The sequence below is a fragment of the Rhinolophus sinicus genome, chromosome 1, assembly GCF_057876585.1.
Source record: "Rhinolophus sinicus isolate RSI-liver-muscle chromosome 1, RSI-T2T, whole genome shotgun sequence".
Lineage (NCBI taxonomy): Eukaryota > Metazoa > Chordata > Mammalia > Chiroptera > Rhinolophidae > Rhinolophus > Rhinolophus sinicus.
The window spans coordinates 83,679,616-83,699,423 of NC_142501.1; the positions used below are offsets into that span (position 1 = coordinate 83,679,616).

General features: G+C 37.3%; 1 protein-coding gene across 5 annotated transcripts in view; it reads right to left on the reverse strand.

The window, feature by feature from the left end:
• The window catches only part of ATP2B1 (ATPase plasma membrane Ca2+ transporting 1), a 125,340-nt gene that overhangs the window by 30,578 nt on the left and 74,954 nt on the right, over window positions 1–19,808 (reverse strand). For all 5 annotated transcript variants that reach the window (XM_088801133.1, XM_074325297.2, XM_074325295.2 and 2 more), the window contains exons 6-14: window positions 18,386–18,514; window positions 15,833–15,871; window positions 14,907–15,068; window positions 13,190–13,404; window positions 10,518–10,760; window positions 8,902–9,143; window positions 5,798–6,035; window positions 787–966; window positions 78–165 (exon numbers count right to left, since the gene is read on the reverse strand). In XM_088801133.1, the coding sequence (XP_088657259.1) occupies window positions 78–165; window positions 787–966; window positions 5,798–6,035; window positions 8,902–9,143; window positions 10,518–10,760; window positions 13,190–13,404; window positions 14,907–15,068; window positions 15,833–15,871; window positions 18,386–18,514 (1,536 nt within the window). The remainder of the gene's footprint in view (window positions 1–77; window positions 166–786; window positions 967–5,797; window positions 6,036–8,901; window positions 9,144–10,517; window positions 10,761–13,189; window positions 13,405–14,906; window positions 15,069–15,832; window positions 15,872–18,385; window positions 18,515–19,808) is intronic.

The following is a 19,808-nucleotide window of genomic DNA, read 5'->3' on the forward strand; positions in this document are numbered from 1 at the left end:
AGTATCTATTACTATTTTAGGAAGTAGAACATATTTCTGTATTAAGGAATTATGAAATGATTATAAAACCTACTCACCTTTAACCAGTGTGTGTTTGTCAGTAGGAGATGATCTTGCAAGTACTCGAAGCTTTGGCCAAATCTTGTCTATCCGCTCTTGCTCAATCTATAAATTTTTGTCAAAGTTAAAATGTGCCCAAGCCTAGTTTCATAATTCCAAATTAGTTATCTGGCATGTATCCGTGGTTCTCAAAAGTGTGGTTAACAGGCCAGTAGCACCAGCAACAATTCCTGGGAACTTGTTAGAAATGCAAATTCTTGAGCAAGGCCCTACCCAGGTTTATCTTATTAAATACTTGGGGGTGTGCCATATCAATGTTTTAAAAAGTTCTCCAGGTGATTCTGATACATATTCAAGTCTGAGAACCACTGCTATATATGTCATTACAAGATCAGATTTTAAAAATCTCCCGTCCCTACGAAAACTCCTTAATTTAGCATAAAAAAGCTCCGAGTTTGGGGTCCCCTAAAATATACTTCCTATCAACGTTTCAAAACTCACCTCCCATTACTCACTTACACATACTGTACTTTGGAAATTGGCTTAAACTTAAATTTATCAGTTGTCCCTTTTATTTCCTAAAATGCTAATATTTTGCTTTTCGAGGTGCAGACTGCATTTATTCACACGTGATGCCTAACGCATACTGCATATTCAGTATGTTCTTGTTGAATGAAATTTCTAATCTATTAAAAATACATCAATTTAAAAAAACAAATCCCTTACCTCTCTTTTTTCATTTCGTATTCTCCTATTGAAATCTTTGCCTTCTAGGCACAGGAAATCTTCCCCAGGATGCAAAATACCACACTTGATAGCAATGGCCCGAGCGGTATTAATATTATCACCAGTGACCATCCGCACAGTAATCCCAGCCCTTTGACATTTCTTTATTGCATCTGGTACCTGGTTTACATGAAAAAAATCCGTATTACGACAGAAAATTAGTATTTCCAGAAGAAAAAATCCCAATGAATATGCATTACCTCACAGTCCCACAAATCATTTTAATTTCAACTTAACAGTCAATATTTCTTGAATTATTCCCAATAACCTCTTCTTTCCTCTTCCATGACCACAGTCCTAGTTCGGGCTTCATTTTCAGTTGTCATGCAAACTTAATTTGTTTGCATTATTTATTTACCATAGGCTCTCTACTTTTCTGGTTTTACTGCCCACACACCACCAGAGTTAAGTGTTGGTGCTCTGTAGGGTTATGGGTGGTTCGCCTACTCTCTTCCCTTCGACCAACATCTGTGCGCTAATAACTTTCAAATCTGTATCTTGCCCCGTCTCATTGTGATAGCTGGATTTACAGTCCACGAGAAAAATGGGCATCAGAATTTGGGTGTCCAAAACGAGAGCACGTGTTCTAAACCTGCTTATGGAGCAGAAACCTGAGGGTCATCTGACCTCTTCCATCTCCCTACCCCATACATCCTGAAGGGCTGGAGATTTTACCTCAAACCTTCCCGTGTCCCTAGTGCTTGCTGCCTGAGCTATTACAACAGCTTTTTAATTCGTATCCCTCTCTTTATATTTGTTCCTCCTTTAAAACATCTGACATACTTGACAGCAGCGTTCTTTTTCTAATACACTTTCTTAGAAATATATGAATCCGCAATTGTTATACTATAAACCACCAAGTCCTCAGTGTAACTCGAGCCTCAAAATAATTTTCTAGATTTATTTAAAAATTTTCTCCACTATACAGAACTTGACAGATGAATAATCTACACTATTAGTTCTGTGCCTTTGTTTTTGCAGTTCCCTTTGCCTAGCAAAATCCTTTCCTGCTGTTCTCTAACCAGAAAATCCTACTAGAGCAGAGGTTGCAAATGCAAATAAATACCTATAGGGCCATGCAGGTAACATAAAAGAGGAAAACATGCTGAAGGTTGACAAACCCCAGACGAATGCCTAATGAAAGAGCTACTCAGCTCTAGCCTATTTTTACCTCTGGGGAATGAGAGCCCAATGTTGACAGAACCTACAATTTCAAAAGAAAGCAGAAACCCAGATTTGTGTGTACTCTCTCAATATTTAATGTTTTAAACACACACACACTCGCTCGCTCTCTCTCCCCACCCCCCTACAAAGATAACGTTACTGAAGGGTAAATTTGGCCTGTAAGCTGTTTATGACTTCTATTATAAATACAGGTAAGTGTTCATCCTCAGGGATCTCTCTATCTAGAAAGAACTGTGCCTTCACATTATACACACACCTCTATTACAGCTCATGTATCATTTTATAGTTATTTGTTTACCTGAGTTTTCAGCAATTCAATGAGCTTCTTGAGGGGAGAACCCTGACCTTCTCATGTCTGCATCACCAATGCCTAGTGCAATGCCTTTCCTTCATTTAACAAATAAGTGCCTGACATATAAGCGGAGCTTAGTATTTGTTGAACTACTGAATTAAATATGGTCAGGAAAATAGTCACCCTTAGGTATTTTCCAAGGAGGAGCATATTCCAGACAGGGTACTACGGGTACCACTGTGTCTTAGGAACATGTGTGCAATTTTAATTACTAGAAACATAAATAAATATGTATCTGTATATTTTAGGATTTACAATGTAAAAGGGTATCCCTCCATCTAGTGAACTCTTAGTCATTCACATCTTTGGACAGAAATATCACATGCATTCATTTAAACTAGTATTTACTGAATGCCAGGCACTATGGTAGGTGCTGGTGACACAGAGGTGATTGAAAGAACAGAGCCTGCCCAGATTATGTGAAAAAAAGAAATAAAAATCAGTATTTGATTTTGAAAACACTGGCTTGCTGTATAAATGTAATATATATCCAGATACCTCATTTAAGATAAAATGTGTCCATTAAGTACTCACTGATCAGGGGTTATCCTGAGATCATTTGGAATAGTGGAACAATGAATAAGAGGAAGAAATGGGTCACAGGTTAAAACTACATGGCAAATAATACTGAAGAAAGGCAAACAAACACTTATTAATTGTCCACTAACCACCAAATACTTTCACTTAAAACTCTCAAACTACCATCACTTTTACAGATAAGACACTGAAGAGAAGCTAAGTACCTTGTTCAAGTACCTATGTATATGCAGTAAAGCTGGATCTGTCCTAGATACCTAATTAATCTAGATTCTCTCTATATCAGAACGTCCAAGTCCAGAATACTCAAGGCTGTTTCAGGTGACACTGTCTCATGTTAGTAAAAAAGTACCTATCTTATTTTGTGATACTAAAAAAATTAAGTGCCATTTCCATGTTTAAAAATAAAACTCTCCATCAACCTCAATGCCAAGAACACAATACCATACACTTTCCAAAGGACAAAAGTTGCAGACATTCTGATTCAGTATTGTATTTAGATAAGACTTAAGCCAGAAGACAATGTATAAAACTTTGAGTGGTTTGCTCTGAGTAACGGTTGGTAAAAATTATCCACCTGGATGTTTCCTAAGCACCTGAAACTCCAAAACCCCAAAACTGAATTTATCTTGATCTCTAAATATGCTTCTTCTTCTGATTCTCTTATTATACTGGTGACACTATCCACCACCCACCCAGTTATGCAAGTTAGAGACTGATTCCCCCACTTTGGGAAGACGCCTAATTGTGGAGATATCGTAATCTTAAACATTCGTTTGCTATATTCCTCAGGAGATCTCCTAAAGCCTCAGATGTGAATGCTTCAGCCTGTACTACTTTTCAGCTCTTAGGCCCAAATGCCTATTTGACATACATTTGGATGCTTCGGACACCTGAACAATGTTAAAAACAGTATATCCAAAGCAAACCTAGTCATTCCTATTGGTTCTACCTCCATTCACTTTGCAATCATCCCTTTCTTTCCCTCTTCCCTGCCAAATTATAGTTCTAAGCCATGGTCATCTCTTGCCTGGGATTCCTGTAATAGTCTTACTGGCTTCCGTACTTCTACTCCCCTTTCTTTCTAATTCATTCTTACATGGTACCTAAAATAGTATTTTAACACGTTGCGTACGGAGGGGTTTAAATCCCCCGTGAAGATTCTCATGATCCATACGCAACGTGTTAATAACATGAATCATGTCACTCCCCAGCCTGAAAATCACTAGTTTTAGAATAAAATTTACAATGCTAAATGCCTAGTACGACCAAACATAATCTCTTCAGTACCTTCTTGCCCACACTGTTCCCCATCCTGGCTTCCTTTCCACCTCTGAAATAGAGAAATACTTTCCCACCTTCAGCCCCCTGCATATTTTGTTCCATTTGCCTGGAATACTCTTCTTGCAGCTATTTACATGGCTGCCTCACTGTCAGCCATCCGATCTCAGCTCATATGTCCTACCCTCAGAGATTCTTAATGTGGTCTCTCTCTCAATTACCTTATTTTATCCCCCGCGCATATGCTTTCTAGCCCTGATCACATTTGTACTTGTCTTATCTGATGTCGCCCTCCCCATTCCATCCATAATGTAAGCACTATGAGGGCAGGGAGGAAATCTTATTCCTCACAGGATGTATTTTCACTTGGCACACAGTGCATGTAGCCATAATTCCGTCTGTCTGGTTGTCTTCCTTCTCTAGAATGTAAGTTTCGTGACGATTTTGTTGATTGCAGTGTGTCCAATTCCTAAGAGTACCTGGTACGACACACTGGGTGCTGAATTAATTTGTTGGTAGTAAACAAGAGCTGTTTTTGCCTTTGTGCTTTCACTCACATTGGTTTTTTGCTCAGAATGTGCCGACTCCTCTCTCTCTCGGTTTAGCTAATGCCTCCTCATCCTTTAAGACTCATCCTAGGAAGTTTTACTCGACCACTCCAGTGGTTAATATAGCATGGGTTTTAGACAGAGCCCGGGTTTGAACACACTGGGCTCTATGGTCTAGAGCTCACCTCTACACATCTCAACTTTTCCCCCCCATCTATCAAATGAGAGTAATGATACTCATAATTCACAGAGGTGAACATTAAAATAACTAATACAGGTAAGGCACTTGGCATTGTAGCTGGCACATAGTAAGAATGCAATAATAAGATGCTATTACTTTAGAATAGGCTGAAGGCTCATGTCCTGTGCTTATGTGTAAGTGAATTAACATCCTGGGTTATAATTCTCACATTTGCCCATCCCCACCAAGGATAGAGATCAGACCTCAACAATTGTTTTGTTTCTAGTACACTAGTATAGTGCCTGGCACACAGTACTTAGTCAATCAACTTTAAAAAAAATGATGTAAAGAGGAAAGCCAAGTTTAGAGCTGCATGCTGTCCAATACGGTAGTGTAACGTTTAAATTGATCAGTGTTTCCGTTGTACTGGCCATACTGAAAGAACTCAGGAGTCACACATGGCCAGTGGCTACTGTACTGAACAATACCTAGAATACCTATTTCTGTCATCACATAGAGTTTAACCGGACAGTGCTGGTCTAGAGACTATGCAAACAAACAACTTAATGGCATCTATTATTTAATTTAATATATCAGTTAAAAACCCTACTCAGGTTAAGGCACTGTGCTAGGTTATGGTGCTCTCAACACACAGGATCTCAAAGGAAGCTGTCTAATTAAAAACTATAAATAGGTAGTATTGCATTACAAGCACTATTATTTATTTCACTTATCTTGGATTCACACAGAAAAAAAAAAAAAATCACAAACCACCACGAATTTTACTGGCAAAGTGGTTATAGTTAGTGCCCAGATCCTCTACACTTAACAGATTCTGCACATGCTGAACACAGAATGTTTCACCACCTCAGGTCTCACAGGGTCTTCAATCCCCACAACAGCAATGCATGTAAGGCCGGTGACAATATCATTTTCATTATCCCACTCTGGTTCTGGTTCTCCTGCTGGGAAATCTCTGAATGCAAGACATATGGTTCTCAAGCCTTCTGACGCCATCGGTTCAATCACAGTTTTTACAATATCATCACGATCCCTTGGTCTGAACACTTTTGCCTCACCATTAGCACTCAAGATTTTGAAACACCTAAAAGGAAATGTTGAATCCAAACATCAATAATTAGCAAAAATAATGGTTAATGCCATTTAAGTGAACTGGAAGGGCTAGAAATCACGGGATCTGATATCTGGAAATTCAGAGAACTATGTATGTATGTTACATTTTTACATACTTAAAACATATTCACTTTTCACTCTCCCCCTTTATGAAACAGACAGTTCTGATTTTCATGGTTCTCGTTTGATAGTTCTCCTCTTCATCAGTTACTCTAGACAGACTCTAAACCTTCTCTTTTAGAAATGCAGAACTTTTGTATTTTAACTAAGAACCTCTAGTGGCAGAGAATAAACTATACACCTACCCATTTTGGTACAGACTTAGACATTAATTTCAATTAACACAAAATTCACAAATACTTTTTTCTTTTCAAGTAAAAAGCCAAGTTCAATCAACCCCTTACCTGAGACGTTGTTTCATCACCTACACTGTTTTAAACCATGAAAGAAAATAACTTATTGTTGAAATAAGCATTCTCTTAGAATGAGAGATAATGCCAAAATCGTTTTATTGTCAGCGACACTAACCACAACTTTTTAATTATGTGGTAAATATGTGGTAAATAAAAGTTACACTGGAGACTTCCCTATTGAAAATTTATTTTTCACATAGCCTCTCTACGCTCCTCTCCCACGATGATGGCCAAATCCATTTTCCGTTTTGATTGTTTTCCAAAGCCTTCCATCACTGCTGAAGAGTTCCACTCAAAAGTTGTACCAGTACCTTACACTCACTGTATGCGAGACCAAAAGCTGCCTCACTGCCCATCTAATGAGCATCAACATTACTCCAATAATTTCAATGTACAGCTAGTCCTCATTTAACGTTGCCATAGGTTCTGCAACTTTAAGTAAAACAGTGTATAATGAAACCAATTTCACCATAGGCTAATGGATATAAACAATTATGTCACCTCATCAACAAACGTTACAATGAACGACGTTGAAACGACGTTATTCGAGGACCTGCTATAAATCTAAAATCTCATCTAGATACTTAATTTTTCTTCATCATCTATATATTAGTTGAATGAGATGACGTTATCCGAGGACCTGCTATAAATCTAAAATCTCGCCTAGATACTTACTTTTTCTTCATCATCTATATATTAGCTCCTAACTCCTATATATTTGTCCTCTCAACAGTCCTGTGAATGGAGCCTCTGCTTCCTTTCCCTCCCCCTGCTACTGCCTTCTCTGGCTCTTTGAGCTAATGTTCTTGTAACAGCCTTTTAATTGGTATCTAGCTCCAGTCCATCCTTTTCCCCCTACCCCACCTTATTCCCTGATGCCAGATGATCTTCAACCACAGCTTTGATCACTCCACTGATGAAAAAATTCTTCAGTTTCATTCTCTGGCCTACTTACCGAAATTTTAACTGCTCAGCCTAACAGCGAAGAGCCTCTACAACAAAATGTAAGTATCACTGTGGATACAGTTACTGTATACTTACTATATATCAGACTCCATGTTATATGTTTTATATGCATTATTTTATTTTACAGAGCTGGTGGTGATACAGAGTTGGTGGTGATCACCTCTTTTTTCAGTGGAGAATAAAATGGAAGCTAAGGAAAGAATCTGACTAAAATTCCAAAGCTCATTAGTTGCAGAAGAAGAGTCAAAGCCTGATTGGTTCTTGATTTAAAAAAATCTCCCCTGTACTACCTGCTACCCAGCAGCAAGCCATGGATGCAAAACTCCTAACCTTTCACACTGAAATCAGATAACCAATGTACTAGGAAGGGAAGAAAGCTCTCTGTGGCCTGTGTGCCACAAAAGCCCATGTCTTCCCAGCTGAAATATACTACTAGCTACTCCCCCCCCACTGTGGCCTGCACATGCCACATCCTTTCCTCTGATGTGGCTTCCTTTTACCTTGATGCACTTACTTCTGACCGAAACCTATCTTAAATGCTGCATCCTTCACAGCACAACCTTTTACCCTAAAACCTTACCTATTTGTCCACTGATTTTACATCTGTCTCTTAAGTCTGTTAGGCCATAGTCTGTCAAGTATTTAAGGCAACACTGGATTATACTCCATATAATGGCAAATTAAAAGTAGAAATATTTTAAATGTTGTAATTTCAAATGAGTTTTCTATTTCCAAAATTGGTCTTAAATTTCTTTTAAAGTCTTCTACTTCTCTATTAAAGAAACCAAAATAACTTCAATACCTGTAACAGCGTATTCACCTTAGGGAAAGTACAGATAAACATGTAATGTCAAAACTGGAGCTACTGCTCTATACAAGGACAGTGAAAAAGAAAGATTACCGTTCAAAATGACAGGAGATATTTAAATATGACACTGCAGCAGAAATATGATAAATCCTCACTCTGATATAAAAGGAAAATCTCAAGATTTAGTTTTAATGCTTTGCTATTTTAAAAACTAACCTATAATTTTTTCATCACATTTCTGAGTCTACTGTCTACAATGCAGTGTTGAAGATACAAACTTCAGTTTTTCTTCACGGGAGGCTTACTTTTCATGATCCTATATAACAATGAAATCAACACGGCTAAAAACAAACATTTAAAAAAAAACAAAAAACAAACATTAAAGGTTTACTATATTAAATCTACCTAACTGAATGTAATGGGCTTATTTCCACTCTGGCAAAATAGTAAGAAATAAAGAAGCTGGAGTATGAAAATGGCAGAATACCATGGGCAAACATCTGGATACCACTAGTATACTAAAAAGGTCTGAGGTTCTATCAAATGCCTGATGGTTTCACAAAAAGAAAACAGTAACAATAACAATGTAGTTGGTATTCCATAAAGCAACTATAGTTAGCAATTAATTCACCTAAGCATTTTACTCTTACTTTTTCAGAATTATCTCAGATGCACCCTTGCTGAATATTCGGTAACTTCCATCGGAATTTTTCAGGACCGTACTCATGGACTTCCTAACAGAATTGAAGGTGTAGACTTTGTACAGTGCTTCTTCTGGTATTTCATTTCTAACATCCTGATAATCCCGTTTTAAATCCAAAAGAAGTCCCAACAAGGCACATTCAGTTTTATTACCAACATGACGAGGTAATCCACCCTCTTTCTCTGGTGGCTATAAGAGAAAAAGGTTTAGAAGACAGTACCATCTTGTTTCTCTACAACAGTTTAATTTCCAACGGAAAACAGAATGCGACATTCTAAAGCAAAATAACATGGAACTTCTATTAGTATCAGCCGTTCTGAGGGGCACAGAAAGGGGAGGCAGAAAGGCGCTCTGTGACGAGAATGGTATGGATGCCAATCTCAGACCTGCCAGTTACTAGCTGGGTGAACTTTTGGCAAGTTACCCAACGGCTGGGATCCTTGGCTTGAGCATCTGAAAAACAGGAGCACTTAGGACTCAAGAATTAAATAAGTCATGAAAAGTGTAAAGCTGGTTCCTGATACATATGGCGTAGGACTTAATAAATTTTAATCCCTTTCTTTTTCTGTTTTCACTGAACATTTATAGCAACTAATTCAAAATTAAATCTACTTTACAAATTTTTATGGCTTAAAATAAAAGTATATGCATTAAAATAAAGCACTGCTGCCTCAACTATATATGGAAGCTTTCTTTTTTTTCTCCCCATAGTCTCTTCACAAGTATCACCTCATATATTCATCACAACAGTATAAGGGCAGATGTGATCATCTTCACTTAACAGTTAAAGAAAGTAACGCTCAGACTTTCAGCTAGTAAAAGGCATGGCTAGATCGAGAACCAAGATCCTGTAATTTTCCAGTCCGATAATCCAATTCAGGCCTATTTTTAGCAAAACGCCTTGCAATATTAATTTTGTTCATGGGCTTCATCCATGAATCATTAGAACACATAACAAGTGAAACAATCTCACAATTTATGTTAAAAATAAGACATTTAAAACTTGCCAAGTGAGAAATATTTTATTCTAAGGTAGTACGAGTCTAGAATTACTTTACTGCGTTAGTTCCAAAGGTCTAAGGATCACCTTATAGGTAGGATCTACTGAGAAACCAGAAAGAACATACAGCAAGTATATAGAAAACATCACTTCAAAATTTTCTCTAAAAAATTGAGAGTTGACTTTCTACTATTTATTTTTTCATCTACAAAAGTCTACAAAAGTAAGATAGCCTGATCTTTCACAAAATGAGCTTAATAAGAATTTAAAATTAAGAACTTGCTCTGGTTATAAGGCTTGAGAGTTCCTAAACACAAGACGTTTTAAAAATAGAAGAAAAATCCAAATATACAGAATACAAATGTTGATCAATAGATCTTACTTGTAACAAATTTATCAAAAAAACTTATATACATCATGACTGTATGCTTTTTAAAAACAACACAATTCAGTTCTTCAATTTATGTACAGTAATGGCAGGTCTCAAGAGCTGCATGCAATCTGATCATTACAAATTTAAAAATCAATTTTCATATATAAATGAATTACTAAAGGCACCTTACCAGTATTTTTGATGTATAAGCACAATTCACAGAAATTCCTGTTACAAGATAGGACAAGATATTTGGTGGAATAGCTTCTGGTTCAGGAATCTTTTTATAATGTTTTTCATTTATGTAAGCTTGAACAACTGTCATTCTGTTCATTGTCAATGTTCCTGTTTTATCTGAACAAATGGCTGTAGCATTTCCCATGGTTTCACAAGCATCCAGATGCCTTACTAAGTTATTATCTTTCATCATTTTCTACAGTGACAAAAAATATCTAGTTAAGCTACATATAACACCAATCACCGTATTACATTAAAAACTGCTTTAAAATCAGAACTAAAACTCCCAGCTATATGCAGATACACATTATAAAGCAACAATTCAATACTGGAAGAATTTGAGTAGATGTGACCTATTCAAATAAGCTAAAGAGAGGACTAGCTTTCTGTGGGTTCAATAATTTCACCGCTGCATAACATCATCTAGTAAATGAATCCAGATACCCGCACCCATATGCAAATCACACTGACCACAAGCCTCCAACAGCTCCTGGGAAGTATCCTCACATTACAAGGCAATCTGTACTCTTTAAGTACAGAGGTACTTAATAACACTGTAAGAGTATATTAACATTTAAGGATTAAGTCTCCTTATAAAGTGAAAACAAAAAATGTATCAATCACCAAGGAAAAATCGGCAGGTAGTTGCCGATTTCTTTCTTTCTTTCTTTTCTTTTCTTTTTGACTGTGATAGATTGAGTTAAGATATCAAATCCAGAATAGGTCATTTTTAGCTTTTCCATATGTTGGGACACTTGGTATTATCATCCTTTGGATCACCTCTTCCTCTTATTTACAAGAACAAAAAAGATAGTTTCTAAAAAATCAGTAGTCCCAAAAAGCATTTAAGTTAAAATGTTTGATAAGTAATTCTCAAAACATACGTGGAATGAGTTAAAAACTACATCGAGTTATTTTACAGTGTGTTCTCTGACTACTGACATGCAAGACACTGCAAAAAACTGGTTCCTTGAAGAAATAAATATGGGAAAGAAAGATGCGTACTCCCTAAATTACCACTGGCTTTGAATTAACATCAAAGTTATATAAAAGAATGAAGTTTGGCAGTAAACAAAATGTATTCAATTGTGCAAAGCATTCACAGGATTCGTAACAGGATCCTCAGTGAAACTAACAGTAGTTGGTAATATCTGGGCTAAATATTTAATAAAAGCTTAAAGAATAGTAGTTAAAATGCTCTCATTTTCTATTAAAGGCATGCAAATCAATCGGGCCTACATCTTTTTGATCAATTGAAAAACCTATATCATTAATGACTATTCGAAATGAACTAATGACAGTACTGGTAAAATGACTGATCGATGTGTCTAAAGTATGTTTACCCCAATTATTCAAAATTATTTTAAAACATCCAAAGAGGACAAACAGGCAATTACTGTATTTTGTCATCACTTTGACACATTTACCAACCATTTTATTTTTGAAACAAAAGATGTGAAATGCCTGAAACACAACTCAAATAGTAATCAAAAAATATTCTTATCATGACAGGTCTATTGTCAAGTACTTGGGAATACTGGAGTTGAGAGTGCTAGAGCGGAAACCATGGCTAATTATATCGCTCACATCAGCAATGTTACTTAAGGAGAACTGCTCATTAACTTAAGAAAATTGACAAGAGCAGCATTCTTCCACTAAGTATGATTTTACTTGCAGAGCCACTTTGAAAGGAAGATCAAAACTGCCCAAGCTGAAACTTCTTGAAATCAAACTTACCTTTTCCATATAAGATTTAAAATCAACACAAATAAATTAATCTTCAAACAAATTATTACTTTACGTAAATAGCAGTTAGCAAAGCCATCAAAGTGCATTTTCAGCATTCTAGTTGGAAAACAAGGATTGAGCTACTGCAAAATGAGTGATCACAGAAGGTGACATTTGAAGAGACCTGGATAAAGAGAGCAGATGATTCAAAGGAAGGAATGAGTAGCTCTGAAGTGAGAACACGGCTGGGCTATTTGAAAACAGCAGGAAGACTGGTGAGGCTGGACCGGAAGGAGAAAGAGGTAGATTAGCACCAAGAGGTAAGCAAGGGCCAGGCTGGCAGGGTCCCGCAGGCCATGGGAAGGAGCTGGGATCTTATTCTTAGTGTCATGAAAAGCCACTGGAGCTTTACACAAGGAAATAATATGATCTGAATTACTGTTTTAGGAACATGAGTGCCTACCTTGTGAAAGCCAGACGGTGGGGTGACGGGGAGGAAGAGTGGAAACAAGTTGGCCTGAGAAAGGTGGATGCAAGTAAACCTCTGGTCCTTGTGCCACAGGTAAGTGACATTCTTACGTTAGTCTTACAGATGGGAAAGAGGTGGCGACACAAAGGACAACCTCACTATCACACAATGAAAACAAGGTCAGACTGTCTAGCAGAGTCGTGCTGAGGTTTTGCACCAAGGCTGTCCTCCAGGGAAGGTCTAAGTCTCTGTGGCCCGGGGATCTTCAGCTGGAGGAAGGCAGGGGATCAAAGACAGCATTTTCAAAGAAAACTGTAAATTTATGGAATTCTGACTTTCTGAATCAGAAACAAGAGTAACCAGACGTGTGCTTTCTACACCAGCTGAGGCTTTACACTTAGAACAGCTCCTTATCCATTTCAACTTACCTTGACTGAATAAGCTAGTGAGATTGTGACGGCGAGTGGAAGACCTTCTGGCACGGCTACGACTAAAACTGTAACTCCAATAATGAAGAACTTCACAAAATATTGTATGTAAATCGGTGTGCACGCAGCAAGCCACGGTCTCTTCTGAACCCAGAATGTATCAATTACAAAATATAATACTAGGATGATAACTGTGATGGCAGACATCAACAAACCTATCAGTATATTAAAAAAAACATAATAAAAAATAAAGGAAAAGGTAATTATTTAAATATTTCAGACAGTACTCATTGTCAGTTACATACTGGCCACAGGAAGAATCATAACTGGTTTGTTATTATTTACTTTAATTTCTCTGAGAAACCATTAACTTCCTTTTTGGTACCTAACTCATCACTTGACATTGTCATACTTAATTTCTGCTTCCAAGTAGAGCTCCGTCCCCAGGAGAACTGGGAGAAAAGCATTTATGATTCTTTCCTAGACTTAATTGTATCTTCTGTCTTCTATGAAAGCTGAGACAAAATAACGGGCAACAACAAGGAAATAACGAAAAGTTTAGCATAAGCTAGCGCTTTACATATCAGCAACTTGCCTGCCGCTGAAAGAGAATCCAAATAGATCTGATCAATGGGAAGACTTGAAATTAAATGTTCAATCTTACATTCTTTTTTTAAAAAACAACACAAATTATCTCTTAATTTTTTCAGTCTATCCTTACTACTTCATTAACTTAGAAGACCAAGAGTTAATCATACATTACAAACTATTTACCTCTCCATTTTGTGGGTAATTTAGCCTCTGATAAATGAAGAGTAAAAAATAAGCAAGTCCATGTATCTGGGTCTAATAACCCAATCCAGTGCCTACTAACTACTGTTAATATCTTTTCTCCAATGTTATAGAGTCATCATTACCACTTGACTACATATTACAAAAAAGCAAGTATTTGCCATTAGATAATAAGCTTCTTGAGGACAAAAGCAAAAAGTTAATGTTTTCCAACATACTCCTAGGAAGTAATAGATTGATGCAATATAAGTGATTTTAATAGTATATGCTGATTTAGGGCACACGTGTTCTTTTGCAAAAAATGATACTGCTGGAGGGCATGCTGTTTTTATTTAATAAGAGTTCTGCTTTTTTTTTTTAAAGAGTGGTTCTCTCAACGGCTGTTTTCTAGTGATGGCAGCAATTGAGTAATTTTAGCTTCACCAGGACAACTCTTTAATTAATCCATTTAACAGAACTATAACTTTTAGAAAAACACATACCTAAATTGTCCATAAATAGTCAATGAAAATATAAACAAAATGTGTGGTGAAGTTTCTTTATATTAAAATACAGTTGGATAACCTGTATGGGATACCTCACTGCTAGCCCTCCCTGCACTGCTCCCAGAAATTCAGAAATGAGAGCATGGGCTTATGAATTGGACAGACTTAGGCTAATCTTAACTTGACCACTTATTAAGCTAGCTGACAAAGGACACTTCCCTCTATGTAAAGTGGGATGACAGCCTCTAAGCTACAATGATAGTAAGAGGCTTGACAATAACTCGAAAGGCCTGGTATACATTGTGGCTGAAATAGAAAATATTTCCAACTCCCCTTCCACTCACAAAGAAACGATTTCCAGACTGAAATGTGACAAAAGATGAGTTTTAATCAGAGAGTATTTTAAAATACAACCCCTTGTTTTCCTTTATATATCATACCTGCTTTGCCAATCTGAACAGCCAGCTTTGTAAGTTTCCCTTGTAGAACAGATTTTTCCTTTTTTGGCAAATTTGCTTTCTTTTTGTCTTTTTCATCACCGTCTCCACCTTCTTCACTCTTCAAAGGCTGCATTTCCATGGCTACACCATCTTGGACTTTTGCTACATTTAAGAGCAAATGTAACTTCACTACCTTTTAAAGGCACACATAACTACCGACATTTTTAAGCAACTTTTGATAAAAATCAGTTTGTTTCAGAAACTAGAAAACATTTAAACATGCAGCTTTGTATGTCTACGTGTGTGTGTCTACCTAGAGAAAGTAAGACTATAGCGACACTCGGTTGTGAAACTGTGTACCATAACTAAGCATGTTGTGTTAGACAACAGGCACGAAGCACAGGCAGACACACAGGGCCCTTAAACTGAACTAAATGCCAAGTCATTTCTCTTCCCGTGTGTGTCACGTAATGAGACTTATTCATAACACCACAAATCCCTTCCATATAATCCCTAACACAATGTAGAACATTCGGTATGAACTTACATATAGAGAAATATGCATGTATTTATAGACTCTTAAATAGATGCAAAAAACATTTACGTTATATATTGTTTCTTATGCATTTTGGCTAGCAATTATATAGTAACCAATGTTAAAATACCCAAAATGCTTCAGTTGAAAGCTACCTACATCTGGATTTTTCTATACTTACTACCACAAATCACAATTAAAATCTTACTAACGTTGTAAAGGGCAGCGTGACTAAGGCAATGACAGGAAGAGAGGTTAACCCAAGTTAACATGTATTGTTATTTTCCCCGCTATATGTATCCTAAACTTTTAGATAAATACAGTGCCCAGTAGATATATTTTTGAATTCAATGAAAAGTAATTAACTGCACTTTTATCCTCCTGAACTTACCTTTGTTGCGATTCTCAATAGCTCCATCTTGTTTCTTATCTGTAGGAACAAAATGGGAATTAAAGCTTTCCAAAAGAAATGAATACAGCCATGCTAAATTATGCAAAGGTAGTTCACATTTCTATAACAGCATTGTTACACAATGGTACGTGTGTGTGTGTGTGTACACAGATCAGAAAGCATCTGGCTTGTCACGACCTGCTGGGTCAATCACTCCCTAGGTCGTAACCATAGGGGAATACTCCAAAATAATTTTGGCATCTATGCTTGTTTAATTTCTCCAGAAGGCTTTATTTTTTTTTTTTACGCTGTAATAAACCCAAATATGGTACAAGAGGTTTTCAAACGACATACAGACATAACCCTAAGAAAGGAGAAAAGGGCAGGGGAAGAGAGGAAGGGAGGAATGTCATAGAAACACAATAGGCAGGAAAACTTTGATGGGAATGAGAACATAAATAGTATGTATAACCAATAGGGGAACCAACCAAGTAAAACTAGAATATGAATGTACAGAATAAGCCAGTAAGACTACCAGTTGAGATAATTCCAATAATTGGTTTAGCTATAGAGAAAAGAGAAAGATGAGAATGTCTGAAGCAATAAAGTCATCAAGGAGGGAATGGGTCTACTGTTCGGAGTAGGCAGGCTAATGTTAGAAATGACAAAGAGGAAGCAGAACCATTCAGCCTGTTTTTCTCCAGCTGCTCTATCAAGGAGAGCTATCTTCAAACTGGAAAACGTGGAACAAATATGGTTAAGAAAGAACAGAGGCTCCAGATAATTGAGGAGATAGTAAGAGAATACCAGGCTACTTTTAATGAGCTCAAGATTGGAGAGAGACCAGAGAACCACATTCCAGACAACTAAGGGAACTGAGACAGATTACCCCACCCTGGACTGCTTTTGGCTGGGAGAAGGGCTGGGAGGCCACAGACGGAAAAAGGGTGTCCCGGTCTATAAAAAACAAAACGAAAAACCCCGAAGAACAAAAATGGTAGGCAATGAGTTAGATGTTATTTCCTGGGAATACTCTTGACTGGATTAATAAAAACAAGGGTATAAAATCTTAGGAAAAAAGGGGGCATACTGGAAAAGACACTGTGGGGTCAATAAGAATAAAACCATGACAAACGTCCCTTTCTTTATGAATAGGGCCCGCTGACTTCAGGCTCCTATAATTTCGCATGCAGCTCAGTGTATGGTTAAGAGCAGACCATTGAGTCAGACAAGTGGGCCTAATCTTCCACTTACTAGATCTTTGACCTGGAATAAGTTGTATACCCTCCATAAACTCGAGTTTACTCATCAATAAAAAGAGTAACAATCTTTACGTCATATGGTGGTGAGGATTAATGAGATACGCAGATAAAGCATTCAGTAAATGGTATCACCACTGGTTTTCAAACTGCCTCCCACTCTGCCTTAGGAAACCTAAGGCAGCACATGGCGGCTGTGGTGGGAGGAATCAGGGCACGGAGAATGTGCGCTTGCTATCCTCGCTTGCAGCCAGAACTTTTCAAACACGTTGCTGTTTGAAATAAAAGATTTCACAGCTAAAGACAAAACCCAAAGAACAAAACAAAATACCCCAATATTAAAAACACTCCTGTAGTTGTAGCAAACTGAGATTTTTGCAAGGCATTTACTTTAGAAGATCTCAAAATACTTATGCGTGTGAGAGAAACATGGGCTTACTATTCTAAGTAAAATTAAATAATAAATCTAATTGGTTAGACCACAGTAACCTGCTGTCAACATACAGGGCAAAAGCTCTGGAGGAACGATTCTGTGTGGAAGAAAAGGGTGGTATACAGCAGGTATTTAGAAGCAGGGTGGGGAGGACTTTTTAAAAAAAGCACTATGCTCCCCGCTAAGTGATTCTGAGTTGTCTCCCCATCTAGGACGGAGTTTCTTATAAGGTCCTTGTGAATAAACGATGGTCACCAAATTTGCTGGAGACTGATCACTTGGAGGGACAGCAGCTACAATACATCAAATAAAGATCTTGATATCTCACAATGGACTGAATATAACATGACAAACATTAATAGGTGTCAAAGTGAAGTCCTGGTCTTATGTCCAAACACCAACAATGTAAGTAAGTACAGACTGGGAAATAGGAATAGTAAAAAACTTGAAAGAGATTAAAATCTCAATGAGACCAAAATGTGACAAGGCTGGCACAGATAGCTACTACTAACATAGCAGAAAAAATAATCAAATAACAAATTAATTTTTCTGGTCAGATGACAAGGAGACTCTAAAACTAGAGAACAAAGGCAATGGAAGTGTTCAACATGATGAATTTACTCCTTGGTAAAGCGACTGCTGCATTCACTAAAGGCCCTTCACGGACTCTTGATTGAAAAGAAAAACTTCCCCTCCAGTAATTCTACCACTTAAAAGTACACTCCTGGGTAACATTGTAACTTCTTGTAGAACTGTTCATATCAAATCTCATGAAAGAAGTGTATGTTTTGTGCCAGTTCTTAGAATTTAGTTGCCCTATTTCCAAATACCAATTCTTTTATAGCAAATTGCCATTCTTACTTTTCTTTTCCTTTTTCTTCTCTTCCTCTTCACCTCCAGCTCCAAGTAAGGTAAAGATAATTCCAGTCTGAGAATTTACACCGACAGCGGTAACTACCATTCTCCCGGAGCCCTCCATGACGTGGGTACCTGCCAACAACAGAAAACTGGTTTGTTCTTAAAAATCAGAATAGAAGTTTCCCCCTACAAACAAATTTCCCACTTTAGTAACACTGTCTTTAATGTCCTTAATTTTTTATAAAATAAATTCAATAAATAAGGCATTAAATAAAATCTAAATTATTAGGTTTTTAACTCTGTAATCAGTCATATGTGCGTTCAACACTCACTCAAACCACTCATTTATCATGTGATATTGGGCAAATTACAACATCTGAATTCCTTATCCATAAAATAGAGATAACAGTACCCACACTTCATAAAAACAATGAGACTCAAACCTATAAATGTGGCATGGCTAGCATACTTCCTGGAATTTGTAGGGATTCAACAATAAATGCTCAGTATTTTTAATTACATCACCATCATCATCATTAGGGACATTTCTCTCAGAAATACATTGATTATAAAAGAAATGTGCTTATAACCAAAGGGATTCTGTAGCATCAAACGTCCCATTTCCCAGACCTCACCCCACAACCTAACCCAGACTTTCCAACCCAGCCTGCCTACATGACTGCAATTAACCTCCTAGCTACTCAGTCTTTCCAGTTCATCTCAAAATCAATTTTAATTTTCCTAAAATAGGATTTGTGTCCTAAGCTTCTGATGGCTCAGAAACTTCTGACTCTACACTGCCCCCTGGACTGAGTCCAACATCTTCACCTCGAGACCAACCCACCTTTCACACTTTTCCATCTACTACTCTGACATGAAATCTCATTACAGAAAGCAAGGGAGCAAGATGGGAACACTGAATTCTTGGTCCGTCACAGAAATCTTGCTAATTGGTAGGCGGTATTATTTTTATTTTCTAAAAGCGTGCCCAGGGTTACACAACTATTAAGTGGAAAGGCAAGGATTCAGTCCAGCTCCCATCAGAGGACAGAGGACATAGTCGCCTTACAATATAATGCCGACAAATTTGCTTCCAGTTCTCCAACGTGTACATCCACACCTCTGCACCCTTTATCGCTTGTTCGAAGGCTTCCCACCTCCTACTCTAATATTCTGGTGAATTTTAAGTAGATCAAAACTTCATTCTTTTTTAACACTCAGTGAGGTCTTCTTTACAGTTATCACTTATCTACTTGATCTCCCAGTTCACAAACACCTGAAGGCAGGGTCTCTAGCACGTACCACCATCTTAAGTATCAAATCAGTGCTCAAAGGTGATCTGCTAAATAAGATCATAAAGCGTATGCACTTACTTCAATACTTACGAGTTAATATTTGGCTATTAACTACTGAGTAACTTAGCCAA